Consider the following 16869-nt stretch of genomic DNA (forward strand, 5'->3'; position numbering starts at 1 on the left):
TTGATGCAACTTGATAACAACCATGTTTGCCGGGTGCAGCAACCCTCCCCCCTCCTGTTTTCCACACCTACACTTATGGTAGGTACTCCATCTACCATCAAAATTTATCATGTAACCAGACTCTACTTTTAACGTAACATATCATCTTTTATTCATAGGTCTGTTATTCATCAGTCAATTTAAAATCCTGAAGCAGTTTAATATCTAAAATGTTTATATCCTTACATATGGTTCATATAATCATATATACAAACAAATATATTTAAACATTACTAAGTGTTGTGTTCATATACAATAACAAATTTTTTTCACAAAGAACAGTTGTAACTGATTTAAAATCTGTTCACACAGATGGATTCTGGATTACGATAAGTAGGTATTCCTTGTCTGCAAAACATGAAACAAAAAATTGTGGTGAAAAGATATTTGATCCAGACTTGTATATGACAAATTTTCTTGTGTGTAAATCTGATTGGTAGTTACCTGGGGCAACCATTATCTCGTGTTTTTTTGAACGGATTCTCAGAAATGTTAAATCATTCTAGAAAAATTGAGAATTTTATGAGGTAAGAGTTCAATTATCTTTAATGGCAAGATGCTTTGGAGAAATTTGCAATGCTACTTCAAACATTTAGTTGATTACCTGTGGGTCGATATCCCTGACTGTGCCTCTTGCTTTTGCTGTGAGCTGGTGGATTAGACCAGAATATTGCACTGTGGTGGAGTTATCAAGGGTGGTACGGATCGGAATACCTGAAATATTTGAGATGGTGAAACTCTGAGGTAGCATTCTACATTGGGGTGGAGATGACAGATGATTGCCATTGTTAAACCAGTGGTTTTAACGATATAACACTCCTAATTCATACAACAATCAATCTCCCCCCTGTAGTTTGTGGTGTGACACTTTCAACTTTCAACAATGGGTATTTATATTGGACCATCAAATCATTGGCAATATACCATTAAAAGAATGTATGTAAGACATAAAAGTTTAAGATTCCATTCACAAAACGAACACAGTTAATAATTTTAAGTCACTTATTTACCTTCTTGATTAACAACAATGATTCCGATCACTCCCTTATGAGCTTGAATGCGCTTTAAAGTCTCTTCAACTTCCGACTAAAACGGCACGGAAGGACACAAAAATGAGCGTTTAGGCACAGACGAAAGGCTAATAAACTACAATAAAACATAATCGCCCGAGATTTCGCGTTTACATACCATTTTATTGTTCCTTTTACACTCGGAAAGTATTTCAAATTTCTTTCAAAATATTTTCAATGGCGTTGCTATGATCAGCTGGCGCACATGATCAGCGGTTAGCATGCGAGGCTGCGATCGTCTAGCGCTGAGAGGGAAAATTTAAAAAAAAGTTACTTTCCAATTTCTTTCACATAAAATCTCATCTGAGAACGATCGTCGGGAGATTCAATGAGTGCAAGGGCAAGAAATGTAAGTATTGAAACTTGTTTCAAAGCATAAAGGTGATCAATGATGAAAGATTTCTAATTTCATAACGGGAATACTGAAATATGTTCTCATGTGCACATCACGTGCACCTTCATAGTTGTAACAAATTATGTATTCGCTAATTTCATCGTTTTAACTTCATTCGTTGTAACCTCATCGTTCCATTGTTGTTAAAACCTTATATAGGGTAGCAAGGTATGAAATTTGAACACTAATTTGTAGTAATACTAAGTTTGCACACATTTTGTTAACTTATCTATATTGGGAGGATTATATGTAATCAATTCATTCAACTTTTAAATTAAGGTTTGGAGATTATTGAGGAATGGTGTATTGGTGGCTGGGAGTGTTACGGCTGTGGTTGTTTATGGATGTGTTACTGGTCATGAGAGGTTTTACAAGTCAGTGTTGATGCCCAGTGTTCGGCTGGTTGACCCTGAGCAAGCTCATGTGATGGCAGTTAAGCTGGCATCCTGGGGAATGGTACCAAGAGACAACAGTATACCAGATCCAATTTTGGTAGGTTTTTGATATAAAAATCACTCACTTACTAATTCTATTCTGGTTTGAATAGATCATATTTGAAGTAGCTGTCATTTTGTTAATCTTAGAATACATGCCTGATTTCCCATTAACCTGCAGTACTTTGGTACCTATACTGATGAGCAAAATCTCCAATATTCAAAGACCACATGAATTGTTTTCACACAGGAGACAAAGGTTTTTGGTAAAGTGTTCCCCAGTCCTGTTGGCCTTGCAGCTGGTTTTGACAAACATGGAGAATGCATGGATGGCATGTTTAAGATTGGGTTTGGTTTTGTCGAGATTGGTAGCATCACGCCTGAACCTCAGGCTGGTAATGACAAACCAAGAGTGTTCAGGTTGACCGAAGATCAAGCTATCATAAATAGGTAAGCTGAATTTTGGTGTAGAAATTTGGTTATTCACTGGCATTTTATTGGTATAAACTCACTACCATCTCAAATTTGCCAATTTTTCAAATTCTAGACGGGATAAAATAATCAGAAACAAATCTTACATTGTTTACATGCAGATATGGTTTTAACAGTGTTGGCCACGAGGTTGTGGCTGAGCGTCTAACCCCCCTGGACGAGGAGGCATCGCAAAGCAATAAGCCAGGTGTCCTTGGTATCAATCTTGGCAAAAATAAAACTTCGACGAACGCTATTAAAGACTACATTTTGGGCGTTCAAAAATTCGCCAAATTCGCGGACTATCTGACAATCAATATCTCCTCTCCTAATACCCCTGGTTTAAGATCACTTCAAGGCAAGAAAGAGCTTTCAGCTCTCCTTCAAGAGGTAAGCTGAATTCTGAAGAGAAGAGTAACTTACGCGAGTGAAAAAACACGCGCCTTTTTTACTGCTATATTAAAGTGGCGCTATTATGTGATCTGTGTACTGTGTAGGTCATCAAAGCACGTGACGATCTCCATGGTAACAAGCCACCAATCCTGGTCAAAATTGCCGCGGATCTCACACAAGAAGCTAAACAGGATATTGCTGACGTCATTACAACTCCTCCCGTAAGCAATATAGTAGAAAATAATTTTTAATTCTGCCTACGCGTGCTCACGAAAAATGCGTTTTTGGTCTCAAAAATCGTGCTTAGGTTTTTGCAAAATTCAAGGAACAAAGCGTTGTTTTTTTGTTTTTTTTTGTGAAATAATTACTAAGAAGAACTTTTTTGGAGGTAAGTATTTTTTCATTTCAATAGCGATTATTTTTAAAATTTCCACGTTTTAGTTATAAATGGACTCGTGGATTCGAGCCCGCAATGCACAGTTTCTCAGCGGTAATCACCCCGCTACAAACTTCTTGGCGCTGACTGCTTAATCCTAAACTAACTTAAATTTGAATCTAAAAATCTTCGTCCAAGTATGGGACCCATAACACGATTGACACCGCGTGTTTGTGTACATTTAGTGTAAAGTTGACGGTTTGATCGTTTGTAACACGACAATATCTCGACCAAGCTCTCTGCAAAGTAAACATAAACATGAAACGGGCGGTCTAAGCGGTAGACCTTTGAGAGAATTATCGACACAAACTGTCCAAGATATGTACAAGCTAACTGAAGGTATAATCAATCGCCATTTTGCTTTGGTCTTTTTTGTTTTTCCTTCTACTGTCATTTAAAAGTTTAACCTTGTTGTCTTTTCCCGCCTTTCGGCCAGGCAAGCTTCCCATAATCGGTGTTGGCGGGATTTCGAGCGGCCGAGATGCTTACGACAAAATCCGAGCTGGTGCGAGCCTGGTTCAAATCTATTCGGCGATTGCCTACGAAGGTTTTCCGGTTGTGAGGAAAATAAAGCATGAATTGGCAGAACTACTGAGGTAATAGCGAAGGGGGGGGGGTGATGCTTTGCAATCAAGCGCTTAATTGTCTAATAAAACACTACAAAGCTACGTTTACCACGCTCTCGACGAATGCATTGCTAAAGAAATTATCTCTTTGTAGGAGTGATAACTTGACTTCCGTGTCAGATGCTGTTGGCCTTGATGTCAAACGAGAGTGATATTATTTGTAAAAACGCAAACCAAACAGGAGGTGCAGATCACTGTGAGGTCGTTTTATCGATATCAAATATTTCAACTTGAGCGTTTTTTTTGTCCCTATACGCAAGTCAACAATTGCCGTTTGTCATCAAAAATGGCATTCTAAATTGATGTTTATATCTCCTACGAATTTCAATTAATTTTTTGTGACTGTATCGTGTCGTTCTTAAGATAAATTTCCCCAAGACGGAAGAAGTAGTTGCCTTATAACTTTGAGCTCCAGCAAATAATGACGTAGCACAAAAACAGTTATAAAGTGAAAGTTATTTATTACTACCATATTCCACCTGCTATTAATTATCCTCCCCCTATGAATCAACGCTTCTAGACTACGAATTTGACACGAAGAAATTATGACTATAATTTTATAATAACTCAAGATTAGTTACCCTTCATTCTACATTCTAAAATTTCAAAGCTGTTTCACATAAAGACATACAAAACGATTAGAAAAATCAAATAACTCGGGTAACCTATGCCTGAAGTGCGACTTGAGGTGGGCCCTGGGACCCAGACTACAAAATGCCCTCTGTTCACTCCGCTAATCTTCGCGTAGATCTTTTGGGTCTCAGCATTTATAATCACCACCGTCTTTTCTCTGGCTCCGGGAGAGACGATCCATTTATCGACGAGAAACAACGGAGATTGGGAGGAGGCGACGTCTTCGATATATTTCACATCGGCGATGTTGCCATTTTTCGCCAAGTCCAAGTCAACGATCGCTATTTTGTTTCCAATGGTAAAGAATACATAGTAGCTATCCGAGGTATTACCCTTGGGGTAAAAAACCGGGCTAGATACAGGATCGCGGAATATAAGTTCCGGGTAATGACTGGCTTGAAATCCTGTTCCATTTGGAGCTAAAATATTTATTCGATGCACCGGCTCCGGCAGTTTGTAGAGCTTGTCGTTATGAATAAATACAACAAACCGACCGTTAGGCGAGACAAATGGAATACCAGGAAAATTCCACTTTTTTGCATTGGCAATTGTGATATTATTGACTGGGCCCAGTTCGAGTGTAAAATTCGTTTCGGTAGCACTGTTTTGATGACACTGCACGTACAAGTGTTTGTTGTAAGAACTATATGCAATGCCGTCTGTTCTAGAGCAGCCGTACTTTATTAGGTTATGAGAAGCTGTGTAGTTCTTCGTTTCTAAGTTCAATTCGTGGATGACGCCGGGATAACCATAAGCTGTGACGAAGGCCGTTTTTCCTTCCAGCATATCTTTGTCAGCAAGCAGCATTCTCCCCCTAATCATGACTAATGAAATTTCCAAAAATATCATGTAAGTATATAGCGCGAGAAATTTCAAATCGAGGGTTTTCCGTCATTTATTTACATCTGTAAGACGTCGAACAAATCAGGACCCGGAGTTGCAGAGGCTTATAGCGAAAGCTAAGTATTGGGTCTATTAATTAGGTTTCACTAAGATAGCAAACGACTTTGAAATGAGACTGTTATTTGTATCACCTGGTTGAGGGGAAGTTTGTCCAACGCGTGTCCTGGTAAGATCTTCAGTTTCAATCACGTCAAACGTGTAACCATAGTGATACGAATTTACCCAGACTTCCTTGCGCCACGGCAAGAAGTGCAAAGCCGTTGGATAAGCGTCCGAGAGAGTTTGAATTTTTCTTCGTGTTCTAACATCAATCACGTGCACAGCATCTGCAACTTTGTCTCCGACAAAAAGTGTGTCGTTAACAACGCAAGCCTGAGTAAACTCACACGTTTGCCTAATAAAAAAGGTTTGCTGGTATTAGAAACTTTTTTAAAACTTGCAATGTCGTATATATAATTTGTTCTATCTATTGTATCTCTAGTTGAGACAGTAGTTTAGACAAAATTAGTAATTAAATCATTTAAATGCGAAATGTCGATTTGAACGGGTTTGTTTATCAACTCAAACACTTCACAACTGAGGATCTCCATGTTTTCAAAACACGTTATGAACCCGGGGGAGGTTTTAAACCATGAAATATATAAAAGCATTGCAACGGAGAACTAGACTTTAGCAAACACTTCGCACCAACCTTGCTGAGCTACGGGTATCGATACACAACCCAGGTGCTGTTGTGTCGGTTATTTTAGTAACAACACTTTTTTCTACTGGATCTATCACGTAAATACCATCACTCCCAAGAACATAGAAATAGCCTGTTTCGAATTCCGCCGAGGCAGAATGACCCAGGAGGCAGCCTGAAGAAAAATTAAAAAATAAACTTTTATGAGGTTTAAATTTTCAATCTAAACATTTCGTTGCTCTATCTGGTTTATTATAAAAGTTACGTAATCCAATGCCCAAACATTTAAATGACGTCTGAATATCTTGTCCCGCATCGCGCGGACCAATTTCAAAAGCCTTTGCGAGTCTGCTGAGAGCAACTGGTGATCTCGACGGCATAGGCATAGATGAAGGATGGACAGATGTCTATCTCAGCTGCACTAGTCAGGTGTCAAAGTGCCTTTTTGCGGCAAGCGTTAATTGCGTGTATTCGTCATCTGTCTTAGCTTACGTCATCGCGTCATTGTTTCGTTGTCGAACAGTCTCCACTGACGTATTTCCTCCGAAACATTTATGACTTTTTAAAATGCACGGAATAGTCCCAAAAACTACGCCATTCGATACTCTAAATGTTCCCCTTGCGGATTCTATACTCTACCTGTTCCTGTTCCCCCCATGCATCAATGCGGGGCGAAATCTAATTTGCCGACGGCCCTCTTGACGATCCAATTTCGTTGGATCGAATTCACTTGTAACGTATGTAATGTAATCTGTCATTGATAAAGCAGACTGCATTGGCTTTAGTTGATTTGCGGCCCATATACATTGCAAGTCAAAAGATTATAAAACATCCATCAAAAGTGAATTGGTTCCGACAGAATTGGCTAGCGTTAGTTCGTCTCGTGTGTCAGTGTAACGGCGTAGAATAGCTGGATGCATCCGATATGATAGTTGGTGGACTGAATAGTGTTGATCAGTATGTTTACACATTGTATACTGTCATAACCTTACCGCAGAAAAAAAACTGCCAAACAAACTATACATGTTTTCTTATTTGGAGCCACCCATTGGGAAACATGGTTTCAGTTCAGTTAAAAACTAAAGACAGCATTTGTTTACTACAAATGTTGTCTCGATCTTTGTTGATTGAAACCAGCTAATGTTGGATTGGGGGGGGGCATAAATATATTTTATTGTGTGTCTACGTTCTTGTCCTACCAAACAACACAATCGTTAACTTACCGAAAATAACCAGAATTAGAAGCAAAACCCGCAGTGTCATAACGATCTATAGAATAATAGTTTTCTTATGTTGCGTCCAACGAAGATCAGTAAACAATTCAAGTCAAACACGCTGGGGGCACGTATATCCAATAGTCTATAATGGTCTAACAGAGTAGTTACTTATTTGCTACAAATAATATTGTGCGCAAACACAATTCGATCTAGCATAATTCTATATCTGTCTTATACCAATTTCCTGTGTTAATTGTTAAATCACATCAAACAAATGCAGGTTAGCATAAATATCAGTCGTAATGTTCACTTCGTATATCCTCATGTCAGTGCCGTGCCTCGTGTCCGTGCAGAAATTTTATAATAGAAATCGAGTCTTAAATAAATGCTACGTTAGTTAGCCTTTCTCACGATGACGAATATCCGCCATTTTTGGGGTACTTTCAAGTTTCTCAAATGCGTTTAAACAATAATAACAATGTAAGAAGCATTTTTTAAGAGTCAATAGACCATTTGAACAATAAATTAAACCCAAAATTAAAGACAGCCGCCCTGACAAGGTCTTGCGCTCACAATTAAAAAAAAGTACTAAAAATGGCGGCACATTCGTCATCGTGAGAAAGGCTAATAGACCTTTCTTATAATGACGTCAAACGCAGAGAGTCTGATGTTACACGAAATTTAATTGGCTCCACAAAACTATCGAGCCAATCAAACTTTGTGTAACATAAGACTTTCCGCGTTTGACGTCATTATGAAAAAGGTCTATTAAATGTCAATCACATGCATACAAATAAATAATGGTAAAAAGCCTTCATCACAACAAGTAATGAATGTGCAAATGAGTTCGGACCTAGAAATTAGGTTCAGCACATAAAAAGCGCAATCTTATATTTTTTATAAACGGGTGCCTTATATTTTTATCCAAATTTTGGGGGTCGAATTCTTCTGAGGGGGGGAGGGGGGTGGCGTGAACCCCGCAAGGTCAGCAGCTTACTGCCGTCATAGCTGCAATCATGGTTATTAAGAATCGGGGTTATTGTAATATTTTGCGATGGACGAAGCATTTTGCGCATTGGTGACCGCACACAAATGGAAACCCGGGTCTTTAGGACGAGCGTGAACCAGGTTTTAAACTTTCGACTAAGTTCTGGTGAAGATTTTATTCTGAGAAGGGATTGTCATTCATTCGCGAGGTTGGCCCGCTTACAAATACCCAAAGTTTTCACATCCGGCCAAGCAGGACTTGAAAAACTGATATGCATCTCAAGTGTCAACTGAATATTGCATCGGGGAGCATCTACGAATCTGCGAGTTTACGGAAATTGCACCGCGACTGTATACCTGATTCTTCTTTAGCGCAAAAGCTGTAATACCACATCGTATATTGTTATGGAACAGCGGGTGTTGCTTCCTTTGCTGGTTCTTTACGGTAAGTTACCATATTCTTGTGGCTACGTGTTCGTCAGGTTTGTTTGGTAACTTTGGTAGAGCAAGAACGATGAAACACGATACAATTTTTTTTCAAATTTCAATTACAAAGGCAATACTATACTAGCCAAAACCTCGTTTAGTCAAGAGAGAAGTCGAGTAACTGACATTTCTGTTGAACGAACGAAGTCGTTGTCAAGTTTTCTCGCGAATAAATTCCAGTTTGATAATGCTTAGCGCGTTTGTGTCAAAAATAACTATAATAGTCTATAATATTTATTGAGTATATGTCACACTCTTCGTCACCTGATCGTATATATATCGTATTGCTAAAAGTTTAAAAATAAATTGAATAAAAAATAAATTGAATAATTATTCTTTTCATTCCGTTTTGTATTTGGTGAAGCCGTGAAGTTTTCAACGGCAGCTAATTCTGCGATGACTATAAGCGGACGTGAAGGCAAACTATCGTTTATTTACACAGTTCCTCAGGAGGATAAAAGCTATAATCTCTAGTTGGTAAACAATATCAGAGACATATTCGAAACAAAACAAAATCAGTTTCTTTACACTAGCGAGTGGCTTTATCAGTATCTGCAATCCTGAGTTTGCAGCGAAATGTTTCATCATGTACATGAAAATAGATTTGTTTTGATATTATGTCTAATATCTTTGGGTTTTTTCAATAGAGTAAAAATGATTATAAAACATTGCGTGCGCCTACAATTTTTCCATGCTTTGTCATTTTTTTTTATTATAATATTTAAGCAGGGAGCCCATATCTCCAAGAAGTTTTTCAATGGGGCCCTTTAACGAAAGCAAAAACGCTTCCCAAGTTCCAATATAACCAGGGAGCAGCGTGGCAGCGTCTTCAAACAACTTAGCATCAAATGTGGTATAACAACTGCCTAAAATAGACAAAACACTTCTCGACGTTTCGACCTGAGGGCCTTCGTCAGGAGAGTTAATATAACTCAGGTCAAAACGTCGAGAAGTGTTTTGTCTATTTTAGGCAGTTGTTATACCACATTTGATGCTAAGCTATTTTATAATATAGATATATATTCCATGATTGGCATATACATGTATCAGTCAAACCTATCAAATCTACTACAGGAATTCTGTTCGGCCATTCTGCCTCGGCGGAAACTGGTAGCTTCTATGTTCTGGGGAGTGATGGTATTTACGTGATAGATCCAGTGGCGAAAAGTGTTGTTGCTAAAATAACCAACACAACAGCGCCTGGGTTGTGTACCAAAAGCCGATATTCCAGGTTGGTCGGAAGTGGTGCATTTTTTTAGAAATATAAATCTCATAAAATCATAACGTTGAATTTCGTCTCCCTCGCGAAACATTTCGCCTTTTAAAATTTTGCCTGTTCTAAATCTTTTACTCTGTACTATTCATCAGTTAGAAATCCAGCGAACTTAAATCGTATTAAATGTGCTGACAGCCTGACAGACTTTAGGAAATATTGCAGGAAAACATCAAACAAAGCTTTTGTTTCTACATTATACATTTTTCATTTTTTATTCAATGTTTTTTGTTAAGAGGAGACTATTTTCTATGTCGCGTAATATATGCTCAAAACCTCAGTTATATCTTCATGCAACAGCACTAAAATTTTCAGCATTAAAAATGTTTTGCAAACCTGAAAAGCATCCACGAATTATGTTTACTGTATTTGCTGAAAATATTTACTATATTAATATTTATGAATATTTACTGAAAATGAAAAGATTTCTCCGGATACGCCGAGAAGAAAATGACACTTGAATCGAAGCTTCTTTTGTATTCATTTCAGTTATAATGGCGTTGACATTATAACATTGTTGATAGCCGCATTATATTTTGTAATAACTCCTTTGTTTGGTGTTTTGCATTCACCAAATACAGTTCAAAACTTAGTTTACAACATAATCTAAAGAATAAAGCCATTAAAGGTAAAATAAATTAATTCTGAGTGGTAGGCCGAAAAGATTTTAGGTTTTGAGCGTTTTCCCGCCAAAATACGCGACATAATAAAAAAATCTCCTCTTAAAATCTCTTTTATTAGAAGAGACTGTACGTTCACCAGCGCATGCGCTGTTGACGATACGGTTTTCGTCGCCGATGGAACGGGAAGCTCTGTGCACGTGATTGATATCAAAACACACAAGAAAATTGAAACCATCCCAACCGACCCTTACCCATACGGTTTGCATTGTTTACTGTGGCGCAATGAAGTCTGGGTACATTCTTGGAATCTCTCCACGTTTGACGTCATCGCAATTAAAAGTCGTGTTCGCACCCACAAAGCCGTGCAAGCTCATGTAAAACCAGGTGAAAAATCTTCGATATTGTTGAACTTAACTCGTCGTAAAGATGAGGTTTCTAGAATTGGCAGTCTTTATATGGCACTCTGTACTCATTTAATTAATCAAAGTCTTGTATTTGAAGAGAATACCCTAAACATATTGAAACCTTGCTGTTCTGATAATGTATCCAATATTCAATGAATATGCCCTATTATGGTATTTAATTTTTCTACAAACGGAAACTTTATTAGGTTTCACTCATGGCATAATGGTTGCCGACGAAGACATGCTAAAAGGAAACACGGCTTTTGTCACACATTTCTCAAACCCCGGAATCCACGAGCTAAATTTGGAAGGAAAGTCCTACACGAGTTTTCGCAACTTCACAAAGTACGGTTGCACTGGAACATACGGCATTGCGTACAACCCTTACAACAAACACATCTACGTCGACTGTCAAATATATTACAAAAAGATATCGATACTCGAACTAGACACAGTCAATGATCGCACAAAAATGTGGAGTTTTCCTGGTTTTCCATTTGTTTCACCTGACGGTCGGTATGTCGTATTTCTTTATCGCACGAAAAACACGAGTCAAATGAATATTTTAGCTGCGAGCAAGACAGGATTCAACGCCAATCATTACCCGGAACTTCGTATCCCCGGTGGTGTATCTCATGCGGTTTTTTACTCCAAGGGTAAAACCTCGGAGGGCTACTACGTGTTTCTTACTCTTGATTACGCAAACAAGATGGCGATCGTTGACTTGGACTTGGCGAAAAATGGCAACATTTCCGATGTGAAATATATCGAAGACGTCGACTTCATCGACAAAAGATCCCACGGAACATCCAGGGACTCGTTTATCGCCGGTCACTGGATCATTTCCCCGGCAACCAAAGAAAAGACGGTGGTGATTATTAATGCTGAGACCCAAAAGATACATGGGAAGGTTAGCGATGTCAACGGAGGAGGCTTTGCAGTCTGGGTTCCAGATCCCATCACTGCTGGTGGAGCGTCGGCTATAGGTCGCCCAAGCTGTTTCATTTCTCTTTTCTTTCTGTTTGTTTGTTTACATCTGTAAAACTGATGACTTCGAAAACGTTTGTGTGAATGATCTAGTTTTATGGTAGATGGAATTTGAACATCATAATTTGGTAGTAAATATAATGTTAATGTGATCCGTAATCTTAAACCGTAATCAGCGTCGCAAAATATTTTAGCAGTAAATTCTATAATTGAATAAATTTCAGAAATATAGTTATAACATGCACAGTTTATGAACTGAAATGTTTGAACTAAAACAGTCATTAACGCTGGGCCATTCATTGCGATATTCGTTATAAGTTCATTAATTAAGACTGGAGATTTACCTATGACCAAAACTCTAGGTTAAAACTGTTGCTTTCCGCAAATTGGGAAATTATCAGCCGTCTGAGTCGGTCGACTTCTATTCGACACAAGTTTGTCGAAAATCTGGTAATTCTTTGGTAGCAAATAATGCGTATTACTTCGCACAGATTGCTTCTCTGCTGGACTGAGCTACACATCCCCGTAGTCGCCTCTTGTGTGGACTGTGGAGTAAGTCAAAACAAAGCGCCGTGATTCAGACTTTCAGTAGCTTGTTCCAAACCAGTTATTGATGACATCCTTTTGCAAATATATTTCTAAGCCTTTGACCAAGTTTTGACCATCTTCTTCGATCTGTAGATGAAAAGAAGAAAGATTTTCGTTTTGGGCTTGATGTCCACTAGTGAAACTTGCCGATTATGCCATGAAACATAAATGTTGTTCCTCAAGTATAGGACATATTAGTACCCAAACAAGGTGTATCCTTAGTCGTCCCACGCTGTCCTGATATTCCACAACTGTCGATTCGCAATCGGAAAAAGTGTAATCCACTATAAGAAAACAGTAAATTTGAATATAAAATGTGTATGACTTGATGGCTTGAGAACCGAGTACCTTACCTTCACTGTCCGTGGTCTTTCTAACTTTGACAGCAGAGCTGTGCATGATGAGAATTGAAATAGTTAACAATACCAATCAAATTTAGGATAAAGTTGATAAATTAAAACAGGTGGATCAACACCAACCTTGCACACCACATCGGTGCTTTGTGTTCATCCATCAGAGTTAGATCTAAGACAACAATGTCCTACAACGAATTGCACAGAATATCCTGTTATGCATTTGACTTATTGTACTTGATTTATTGTATTGCTCCCATAGACAATACATCCCGCGCTTTCTTTTTTCGTAAAATATCTTCTCTGTTCATATCAAATAAGTTACTAACGCTCAAAATATTTCTAAACCCAGCAGTCTTCCAAGGCAGTGATGTTTTCACATTAAACATTCCTTCTTGTTCTTCGTGACTTTCCAGCACTAGAGAACCATCGCTGAACGACCCTTATAAAGAAGAAAAATACTGACTGAATTTCGATAAATTAGTCTAATTTAGAAATCTAATTTACAGTGGAGTCATACTCATTAATTCAACACGCATGAACCAGCTCGGTTCACGTGGTTCTTCGGTGAACATTAATCGTATTATATGAAGTTTTCCTAGTGTATATTCACGCGGCTTACTTCGGTAAAGTTCCCTGTAATGATTTCCCCAAAACAATTTCCGTTGATTGCGCAACTCCACCGTAGCTGAATACCGCTGCAGACCTACAATGAGGCAAACGTTGGTGCTTTGTTTTTCAAACTCTTTTTTTTTTGGAAACTCGAACCAAAGCAGTAAAAGCACTTTCAACAATCTATCACAAAGTATATGCTGTGTGTCAACTAACTTTTCTTACCGTAAAAAGGGTCGATATCGTCAATTTTTGGCTTATGGATTAGTGATTTGTAAGCGCTAAAAAGACGAAGGTAAATAAGTTTGACTTACTGTAAACACTTTACCTATATAGGACTGTCATACATGGGCTTATAATGCCCTCTTTTAGTATTCTTGCATGCGTTTGCATGTTTCATAAGTAATCACAAAGTTTGTTTTATTTGATGGTTGAATATAGGCAGCTAACAACCTTTCTCTTGAACCGTTCAGAATCCTTTCGAGAAGTTGATGATAATGCAGACACATCGAGACCCAGGCCACCTCCCCGCCATCCTAAATTTACGATTTTAGTAATGGAATAAATGGATTATAATATATACCACTTATAGACTGAAAAAGACATTAGAGGCCAGCGATCAATGCCGAGTTGTCTTTGTATTGATTCAAGTGCAATTGCATTCAGAAAACTACCTTTCGTGAAGCACAAGATAACGAAAACTCTTTGACTTTATAATTGGGCGAAAATGTTCACGTATGAAACACTTAGTATCAATGCTTGGAGCGACACCAGAGTGCTACATTGTACCTTCCAAGAATGTTTCCAAACAGCCACCATGATCCCAGGTGGTACGGTGTGTAGAGTTACCATCTCGTCCTCACTGATACAGGTCTGTCTTGAAAGTTTCAGATCTAAACACAACGTATCCTCGTCACGCTGTTGCAAGAGGTTCCTGCAAAGTCAAGCTTTTGTTTCGTTGCGAGGCCGAAGCAGACGAAAGGCAAACACTCAGTCGACAAATACAATCGTAAAACTGACCTGTTATTTGAAATGAGTGCAGTAAGGCCTTCCTTGTTGCGCTAGATAAGATATGAATATGAATTGCATGATTTAATGTCCAGTTGAATCTGCGTGTCTGTGTTTCTGCGTGCATCAATTGCGTGTTGCAGTAGCGTGTTGCGTGATCGAGTTGTTGCATGCGTGATCCTTACGTTATTCATTTGCAAGTTTTAGTTTTATATGCTTTTTTAGTTACGTGTTTAAATTTGCGCTACACTTCAGTTGCGAGCTCAGTTGCGTGCTTTTCCACTCGCCTTCCGTTTCTACCTGTCGGCGTGTGGTTTCCAGTCCCTGTGGTAAAACACGGCCGTGAGTGCAGAAATCGAGACGGATTTTAACTTGGCGATGGATGGCAATTGCAACGTGTACCAACGGGCTGTCAAAGACTGAGCGAAATAAAACATATCATCGCTGAGGAATGCGCGTTCATTTCCGTCCCTGTCTGTGAACTTAATCTGCCATTTCAACGAGAGAAATCTAAAGAGATCGAAAAAGATCTTACCGTTGTAAAAAATGATAATAAGTTAACGGGCAACTGGGAATATTCCATCTGGAAACTTACTTCAAAGCTTGTTCTATTCCTGAAGGCAAACCAGAATAGGGACTTGTCTTCTTTATCATAGTTTTTATCTTCTTATTTCTATGATTAACAGTTCTAGCACGAAAAAGCGAACATATGTAAAGTGGACTGCCTTTATGATAAATTAGTGATAAAGGCAAAAAACCAAACCAGAAACTTCGCAAAAAATGATCTCAGATTCTTTGGTAGGAATCGAACCTACGCCTTTTTGATAAATGAAAAATAGCGCAGTTCCAAGGTCTCCTTGTTTCTGGGTAACGGAGGTCTATGACCCTATGTACGAGATCGGGCCTCACCTGCGCGTCTTTTATATTTTCGTCTCGCATATTAATGAATCGCGAACAAAAGAACGCATAAGAGGCCTGGGTACTGAACTACCACATACCTTTTAATTATTTCACTTTTCCATTGAAATTTTGGGGATGTTCTTTCATTTGGGAGAATTGAATCTCGTATGCTGCGTGGTATGAGGTTGTAATGATGAATCCATAATGACCTAGTTTTAATTATCAATAAGTATAGTTTACTGCTTTGTAAAAAAAAGTGAAGTCATTGCTAAAAGCAATAAAAATAATTTGTTTCTGGTAGGGCAAAAATAGGGCATTGCATTGAGAACTTTTGTCTATTTTCATGTTAACAATAAAATTAGGAAAGTACTGACATTTCATTACTGATTTCACTCCAGCTTTTGCAAACTTGAGCGCATGTGAGGATCTCCGATGGGGTAAGAAAGCAAAATATCTTGGAGACAAGCTCTGGAGGAAGGCTGAAAGAAAGTTATGGTTCAACATATGAATTGTTCATTGCATCAACACCAAGTCTCTGGTTTATGAACTTTTGTATTGGATTGATACTGAGACTTACATCAGATGAAGAGGTGAATGACTTTCATTTTTTTGGCCCAGTTTGTGTTGGCTGTTCAGTGATTTTTGTTTCCCATTCAGCTGTTTGGTGGTTACCTTATGACTAAAGATGTTTGAATTGGTATTTCATGACCTATTGTGAGACAATTAATTTTGACTGTGGTAGGCCATTGCCACCCAGTGGATGTCAGGATAGGCCTACCATCAACAAAAATGGTTTAATTCAAGGTCTCTGTTAGGCCACTAACAGGAAACCACGTTTAAAATATAACTAGTTGATAGAATAGCAATACAAATTGACAATATACTAACACACAATACTCTAACACGAAATTCCTGGACGATGCATTTTTCATCCCACGCAAATTAATATTATTTATTGCATTAAATTCGTTTGACCATTGCATTGTATCAAAATTTTCCTAACCATGCACGTATGCATCAAAACTTAACATAAATTACTCTGCTCAGGGCAATTTCATACGTAGCTTCAGGTAAAAGAGTTGCAAGCCTCATATAGGGAAAGTACAGATATATGAAATAGACAAACAAATACCGCGCTTTCGAGTTTTCTGAAGAAGGCGATCGGCTATCAGTAGTTAACGGTTTTTCTCGTCTTGATTTCAAATACGATGAGAGATGGCTGCTATGCCGTGACATTCTACACTCAGGAACAACAATCCAATCCTTTAAACTATATATTTGGTGATATTCCCCTCGTTGTTTACATATTTTTAAAATTTCAAATTATTGTTTACATTTCACCCCCGGTCT

The 16869-nt window shown here is 38.3% G+C and overlaps 5 protein-coding genes across 6 annotated transcripts; 2 read left to right on the forward strand and 3 right to left on the reverse strand.

The window, feature by feature from the left end:
- Positions 1 to 178: 178 nt before the first annotated feature.
- LOC114516697 (dynein light chain roadblock-type 2) lies at positions 179 to 1307 on the reverse strand. The gene is made up of 5 exons (XM_028536243.1): positions 1228 to 1307; positions 1050 to 1125; positions 644 to 753; positions 484 to 541; positions 179 to 387 (listed from the first exon to the last, which is right to left on the reverse strand). Exons 1-5 carry the CDS (start codon positions 1228 to 1230, stop codon positions 344 to 346), a joined length of 291 nt encoding a protein of 96 aa, XP_028392044.1. The 5' UTR covers positions 1231 to 1307; the 3' UTR covers positions 179 to 343.
- Positions 1308 to 1367: 60 nt separating this feature from the next.
- LOC114516759 (dihydroorotate dehydrogenase (quinone), mitochondrial-like) lies at positions 1368 to 4244 on the forward strand. The gene is made up of 8 exons (XM_028536320.1): positions 1368 to 1458; positions 1783 to 1995; positions 2188 to 2387; positions 2531 to 2798; positions 2906 to 3022; positions 3423 to 3576; positions 3674 to 3833; positions 3958 to 4244. Exons 1-8 carry the CDS (start codon positions 1438 to 1440, stop codon positions 4013 to 4015), a joined length of 1191 nt encoding a protein of 396 aa, XP_028392121.1. The 5' UTR covers positions 1368 to 1437; the 3' UTR covers positions 4016 to 4244.
- A 118-nt stretch (positions 4245 to 4362) lies between these two features.
- LOC114516758 (follistatin-related protein 5-like) lies at positions 4363 to 7859 on the reverse strand. Its single transcript, XM_028536318.1, has 4 exons — positions 7305 to 7859; positions 6091 to 6256; positions 5531 to 5793; positions 4363 to 5320 (listed from the first exon to the last, which is right to left on the reverse strand). The coding sequence occupies exons 1-4, from the start codon at positions 7342 to 7344 to the stop codon at positions 4479 to 4481; spliced, it is 1311 nt and encodes a 436-aa protein (XP_028392119.1). The 5' UTR covers positions 7345 to 7859; the 3' UTR covers positions 4363 to 4478.
- Positions 7860 to 8383: 524 nt separating this feature from the next.
- Positions 8384 to 12254, forward strand: LOC114516699 (follistatin-related protein 5-like). The gene is made up of 4 exons (XM_028536247.1): positions 8384 to 8730; positions 9846 to 10002; positions 10786 to 11051; positions 11278 to 12254. Exons 1-4 carry the CDS (start codon positions 8691 to 8693, stop codon positions 12111 to 12113), a joined length of 1299 nt encoding a protein of 432 aa, XP_028392048.1. The 5' UTR covers positions 8384 to 8690; the 3' UTR covers positions 12114 to 12254.
- A 68-nt stretch (positions 12255 to 12322) lies between these two features.
- Positions 12323 to 16854, reverse strand: LOC114516698 (F-box only protein 15-like). Of its 2 annotated transcripts, XM_028536246.1 has the most exons (16): positions 16652 to 16854; positions 16097 to 16198; positions 15894 to 15998; positions 15618 to 15728; positions 15215 to 15307; positions 14920 to 15129; positions 14632 to 14672; positions 14401 to 14504; positions 14065 to 14147; positions 13837 to 13892; positions 13622 to 13705; positions 13329 to 13441; positions 13126 to 13187; positions 13000 to 13037; positions 12848 to 12930; positions 12328 to 12733 (listed from the first exon to the last, which is right to left on the reverse strand). In XM_028536246.1, exons 1-16 carry the CDS (start codon positions 16753 to 16755, stop codon positions 12644 to 12646), a joined length of 1479 nt encoding a protein of 492 aa, XP_028392047.1. In that variant the 5' UTR covers positions 16756 to 16854; the 3' UTR covers positions 12328 to 12643. The 2 variants fall into 2 exon arrangements, with proteins under 2 accessions (XP_028392046.1, XP_028392047.1); XM_028536245.1 differs by having other exon boundaries at positions 12323 to 12733; positions 12848 to 13037.
- Between the last annotated feature and the right edge of the window lie 15 nt (positions 16855 to 16869).

The sequence above is a fragment of the Dendronephthya gigantea genome, unplaced genomic scaffold (assembly GCF_004324835.1).
Source record: "Dendronephthya gigantea isolate DGI-Jeju-01 unplaced genomic scaffold, DenGig_1.0 000006F, whole genome shotgun sequence".
NCBI lineage: Eukaryota > Metazoa > Cnidaria > Anthozoa > Malacalcyonacea > Nephtheidae > Dendronephthya > Dendronephthya gigantea.

What these genes read in the sequence shown, in the direction of transcription:
- LOC114516697 (XM_028536243.1), bottom strand. An exon ending in CATTGTTGTTAATCAAGAAG is followed by an intron (nt 754 to 1,049) that starts GTAAATAAGTGA and finishes CAAATATTTCAG; the next exon opens with GTATTCCGATCCGTACCACC. An exon ending in CGAGATAATGGTTGCCCCAG is followed by an intron (nt 388 to 483) that starts GTAACTACCAAT and finishes CATGTTTTGCAG; the next exon opens with ACAAGGAATACCTACTTATC.
- LOC114516759 (XM_028536320.1), top strand. Translation starts at nt 1,438, where the DNA reads ATGAGTGCAAGGGCAAGAAAT. An exon ending in TTTCAGCTCTCCTTCAAGAG is followed by an intron (nt 2,799 to 2,905) that starts GTAAGCTGAATT and finishes TGTACTGTGTAG; the next exon opens with GTCATCAAAGCACGTGACGA. An exon ending in ACGTCATTACAACTCCTCCC is followed by an intron (nt 3,023 to 3,422) that starts GTAAGCAATATA and finishes GTGTACATTTAG; the next exon opens with TGTAAAGTTGACGGTTTGAT.
- LOC114516758 (XM_028536318.1), bottom strand. Translation starts at nt 7,344, where the DNA reads ATGACACTGCGGGTTTTGCTTCTAATTCTGGTTATTTTCG. An exon ending in TCTAATTCTGGTTATTTTCG is followed by an intron (nt 6,257 to 7,304) that starts GTAAGTTAACGA and finishes ATTTTTCTTCAG; the next exon opens with GCTGCCTCCTGGGTCATTCT. An exon ending in ACAAACTTCCCCTCAACCAG is followed by an intron (nt 5,321 to 5,530) that starts GTGATACAAATA and finishes AAATTTCATTAG; the next exon opens with TCATGATTAGGGGGAGAATG.
- LOC114516699 (XM_028536247.1), top strand. Translation starts at nt 8,691, where the DNA reads ATGGAACAGCGGGTGTTGCTTCCTTTGCTGGTTCTTTACG. An exon ending in TCCTTTGCTGGTTCTTTACG is followed by an intron (nt 8,731 to 9,845) that starts GTAAGTTACCAT and finishes AATCTACTACAG; the next exon opens with GAATTCTGTTCGGCCATTCT. An exon ending in ACCAAAAGCCGATATTCCAG is followed by an intron (nt 10,003 to 10,785) that starts GTTGGTCGGAAG and finishes CTCTTTTATTAG; the next exon opens with AAGAGACTGTACGTTCACCA.
- LOC114516698 (XM_028536245.1), bottom strand. Translation starts at nt 16,755, where the DNA reads ATGTCACGGCATAGCAGCCATCTCTCATCGTATTTGAAATCAAGACGA. An exon ending in CTGAACGGTTCAAGAGAAAG is followed by an intron (nt 13,893 to 14,064) that starts GTTGTTAGCTGC and finishes TCGTCTTTTTAG; the next exon opens with CGCTTACAAATCACTAATCC. An exon ending in GGTTTAGAAATATTTTGAGC is followed by an intron (nt 13,188 to 13,328) that starts GTTAGTAACTTA and finishes AATTCGTTGTAG; the next exon opens with GACATTGTTGTCTTAGATCT.